The sequence below is a fragment of the Esox lucius genome, chromosome 25, assembly GCF_011004845.1.
Source record: "Esox lucius isolate fEsoLuc1 chromosome 25, fEsoLuc1.pri, whole genome shotgun sequence".
NCBI classification, from domain to species: Eukaryota; Metazoa; Chordata; class Actinopteri; order Esociformes; family Esocidae; genus Esox; species Esox lucius.
Window position 1 is genome coordinate 20,116,213 of NC_047593.1, and position 4,068 is coordinate 20,120,280.

The 4,068-nt window shown below is 46.7% G+C and overlaps 1 protein-coding gene across 1 annotated transcript; it reads left to right on the plus strand.

Moving 5' to 3' along the window:
- Positions 1 to 214: 214 nt before the first annotated feature.
- Positions 215 to 3,468, plus strand: adra2c (adrenoceptor alpha 2C). The gene is made up of 3 exons (XM_010888131.3): positions 215 to 1,261; positions 1,762 to 2,388; positions 2,493 to 3,468. Exons 1-3 carry the CDS (start codon positions 609 to 611, stop codon positions 2,665 to 2,667), a joined length of 1,455 nt encoding a protein of 484 aa, XP_010886433.2. The 5' UTR covers positions 215 to 608; the 3' UTR covers positions 2,668 to 3,468.
- Positions 3,469 to 4,068: the final 600 nt, after the last annotated feature.

Below are 4,068 nucleotides of genomic sequence, written 5' to 3' on the forward strand. Positions count from 1 at the left end.
TCTCAGAACATATACAACATTTGCTCAAATGTATTCTATAACCTAATATTAATTAAAATGTTTGATAATCATCCCTGGTTGATTTTAGCCTATTGTCTCCACTTTCCTTTTCTCAACCTCTCCCGATCTCTCTCTCCAGACCGCTTGCTCTCTCCTACAGGGGAGGAGCTGAGTCCCAGTTAGTTTTAACGAGACTAGCACGTGGATGTTACAACCCTCACTAGCAGGACACTCTGTGGAGCAGCGGGCGAGCTCGAGGAAGGTACTGATTCAAACACTGCCGGCATGGAGCAGGGAGGACATACGGTAGCCGCCGAGGGCGCGTTGATGGATGTAATAGATTTTCCGTTTGTGACTAAATTATGTCAAATCTTAACTCAAGATGACGGTTTGTCTTCAGAGTATTTTTGAACTGAATTTAAAATTAATCTCTAATGATAAGAGACAGACGAGTGAAATAGTAGGATGGAGAGTGAAGAGGGACGGTGTAGTTTTTAACAGTGTCCTCCAAAGACAATGAAATGAAATACAACAAATCCCTCATGGGTGTGCGCTCGCGATGGATTTAGTTTGGGTTTTTTTTACGCCCAAGTGATTGAGAAATACAAATGGATTTCTTAAATATCTCCAGTGGTGGGATAGAGGACAATTGGAATACCACCGACCCCACCAACTCCTCCATGGTGACCGGGGGCAGTGGGTACTCTCTCCTCTCCATAACAAGTCTGGCGATAATCGTTGGTTTTCTCATTCTGTTTACCATTGTGGGCAACGTTCTAGTGGTTATCGCCGTTCTGACCAGCCGCGCTCTCAAACCGCCGCAGAACCTCTTCCTGGTCTCGCTCGCCAGCGCGGACATCCTTGTAGCTACTCTCGTTATGCCTTTTTCATTAGCCAACGAACTCATGGGCTACTGGTTCTTCGGCAAAGTTTGGTGCGACATCTACCTGGCGTTGGACGTTCTCTTTTGCACCTCGTCCATCGTTCACCTGTGCGCCATTAGCCTCGACCGATACTGGTCCATCACCCAGGCGATAGAATACAACCAGAAGAGGACACCTAAACGGCTGAAAGGGATGATCGTGGTGGTGTGGCTGATCTCGGCAGTTATCTCCTTCCCGCCGTTGATCTCCATGGACCGGAGCAGCGGAGGGGATATCAGACCCCAGTGTCGACTTAACGATGAGACCTGGTACATTCTTTACTCCAGCATAGGGTCCTTCTTCGCCCCATGCGTGATTATGATATTAGTCTACATCCGGTGAGTTAATGTGTCCCAAATGGGATCAGATTCTCTCTACAGTTTAGGGCACTCCTGATTATACATTTACAATGTGGGCCAGTGGATCTTAAATCGCGCCTCAGTCCCATCTGTCTGAACGGCATTTCAAATGTAATGCATTACTTTTTAATAGGGTGCCATTCTGAGCAAAGAACATTCGAGACATTGAAAGTATTGAACAAATACACTGAAATAAATACTGCACTATTATGATGATGATGATTGAAGAATGAAGATAGGGATTATGTATTATGTTGCCGATGGATGATGATGCTGATGACCATCTAGTACACTGATACAAACAGCCTGAAAGCCAGACAGAATTAAATTGTGCCATTTGTGTGGGTAATGTTTGAATCTAGATGAGGAGATGTAATTAAATTAATTGCATTGGAATTGAATCCTCCTCCTCTTATTCCATCACCTTTTTCTTCTCCTCTTCTCCTTCTTCTCATCCTCCTCATTCTCCTCCTCATCAGGATCTACCAGGTTGCTAAGACGCGGACACGGACCATGTCTGAGAAGAAGAGGGAGGTGGAGTGCGACGGAACTGCACCGCCAGACAACAACCGGGTAGAGCAGGGGGGCCAGGGAGGTGAGGGGTCGCTTCGGGAGAACGGCAGAGATGGGGGGGCAGAACAGGAGAATGGGCACTGCCAGCAGAAGACGATTGTGCCCCCCGGGCCTTTACCCAATGTGCCCAAACCCACGCCCGACCCCGACGACCCCGACGACTACGAGGACAGCAGCTCGTCGGATGAAAAACACACATCTACGAAAAGACACGTCTCCCCCTCCTCGTCCCACCCTCATCATCACCACCACCACCATCACCAAGATGACAAGACAGATCCCAAGGACTCCAAGGAACCCAGGAAGTCCATAGGAAGCAGGAAGAGCAGTTCCATTCTGTCCAAAAACTCAGGAAGCAGGAAGTCTCGTTCCAGCTCCAAGTCCATAGACCTGTTCTCGTCCCGTAGGAAACGTCGCAGCACCGTAAACAGGAAGAAGATTACGGCGGCACGGGAGAAGAGGTTTACGTTCGTCTTGGCGGTGGTGATGGGTGTCTTTGTCATCTGCTGGTTTCCTTTCTTCTTCAGCTACAGGTAGTCTCCAGGTTTATCCTTTGTTCTGTTTGGTGTCATTTGCGGTTGGAGTTCTGTTGTAGAAGGATGATTTGATCAATTCATTGTATTTTATCTGTCTACAGCCTGTATGGAGTGTGCCGGGCGCCGTGTGAGATCCCTGAGACGCTGTTCAAGTTTTTCTTCTGGATAGGTTACGTCAACAGCTCCCTCAACCCAGTCATCTACACCATCTTCAACCAGGACTTCAGACGAGCCTTCCAGAAGATTCTGTGCAAGTCATGGAAGAGGTCTTTCTGAATGTGGATATGGACCCATATTTATTTTGATTTATTATATATCTTATAGGACAGTCCACCACTTTTGACCAGAGCCCTGTCATTCAGAAGATAACCCCCAAGTCACTGAAGATGTATTGCTACGAGGAGGTAAAATGGACCCTGACGCTTCGCTGAAGTCACATGGACCCTGACGCTTCGTTGAAGTCAAATGGACCCAGACACTCCATTGAAGTCACATAGACCCTGACATTTCGTTTAAGTCGCACGGACACTGACGCTTCGTTGAAGTCACATGGACCTATTGGCATTGAAGCCGATACAGCATTACAATGTGTTTACCTGAAGTTGTGAAGAACCTTCCAGAGCATTCAATGTAAATGAATACACAGGTAACAGCCATTACAAAGGAATCGTGAAGCGTTTTAAAAAGGTATCTTAAGCCAACTGAACAGCTACAATGAGCCATGGTAGATATTCTACAACAGTGCCTGGAATTTAACTGGTGTGACGCCAAACTATTTTGGTGGTCACCCGTCCCCATGGTCACCCCCAGAAACGGCCAAATTCCCCCCGAAAACACAAGGAAAACAGTGACCTCACCTTTTCTAAAAGTGACCTCACCCGGTCTCAGGCAGGTCATCACCCTCCCAACCAGTGAGGTTAAACTGTGCACCATGTCGTTTGGCGAGGGGCATGCACCGCTCTCTACATTGTAATAGGCTGGATTCAGATGTCAGTCTTATCTTGTCCTCTAAACCAGTGGTTCCCAACCAGGGGTACTAGGACCCCTGGGGGTACTTGGCCTCTCCACAGGGGGTACTTGAAAACACTCATGACACCATAGACTTACTAGTGAAATTAACATGAGGGGGTACTTCAGGGGTACTGAAAGCAGTGCAAAAACATTTTGGGGGTACAGTAACGGAAAAAGGTTGGGAGACACTGCTCTAAACCAATGGCCTGGTTGCATCGAGGGACCTTTTCGCCTGGAAGCAGATTTCAGATGGACGATCATGTGACCGGAGCGCTCCTTTAATAGACCCAGTATTTCATTGTTCCCTTGATTATGACCTTCACCTGTAGTTACGTGGAACTTCTGTATTTATGCAAACGCATTAGTGAGCTGCTTCCGGAATTATCTTCTAAACATTGGTTGACCTCTCTACCCGAGAAACACTGACCTATATTTGTTGGCCAGCTTCTGAAATGTTTCCCATATTGGTTACACAGAGTCCCTCTGCCATCGCAGTAGTCTCCATATTTATATTTGTGGGACATATTTATTGTGTGGGACAATGTAGGAATGTTTAAAAAAAAAAAGTACATTTGTGTATGTGTTTTGGTGAGCACGCAGGAAATTCTTCCCTCCAAAAGAAGTCTGCCCCTTAAATTCTGATGAAAAAAATCCCATCTGAAATAG

What these genes read in the sequence shown, in the direction of transcription:
- adra2c (XM_010888131.3), top strand. Translation starts at nt 609, where the DNA reads ATGGATTTCTTAAATATCTCCAGTGGTGGGATAGAGGACAATTGGAAT. An exon ending in ATGATATTAGTCTACATCCG is followed by an intron (nt 1,262 to 1,761) that starts GTGAGTTAATGT and finishes CCTCCTCATCAG; the next exon opens with GATCTACCAGGTTGCTAAGA. An exon ending in CCTTTCTTCTTCAGCTACAG is followed by an intron (nt 2,389 to 2,492) that starts GTAGTCTCCAGG and finishes ATCTGTCTACAG; the next exon opens with CCTGTATGGAGTGTGCCGGG.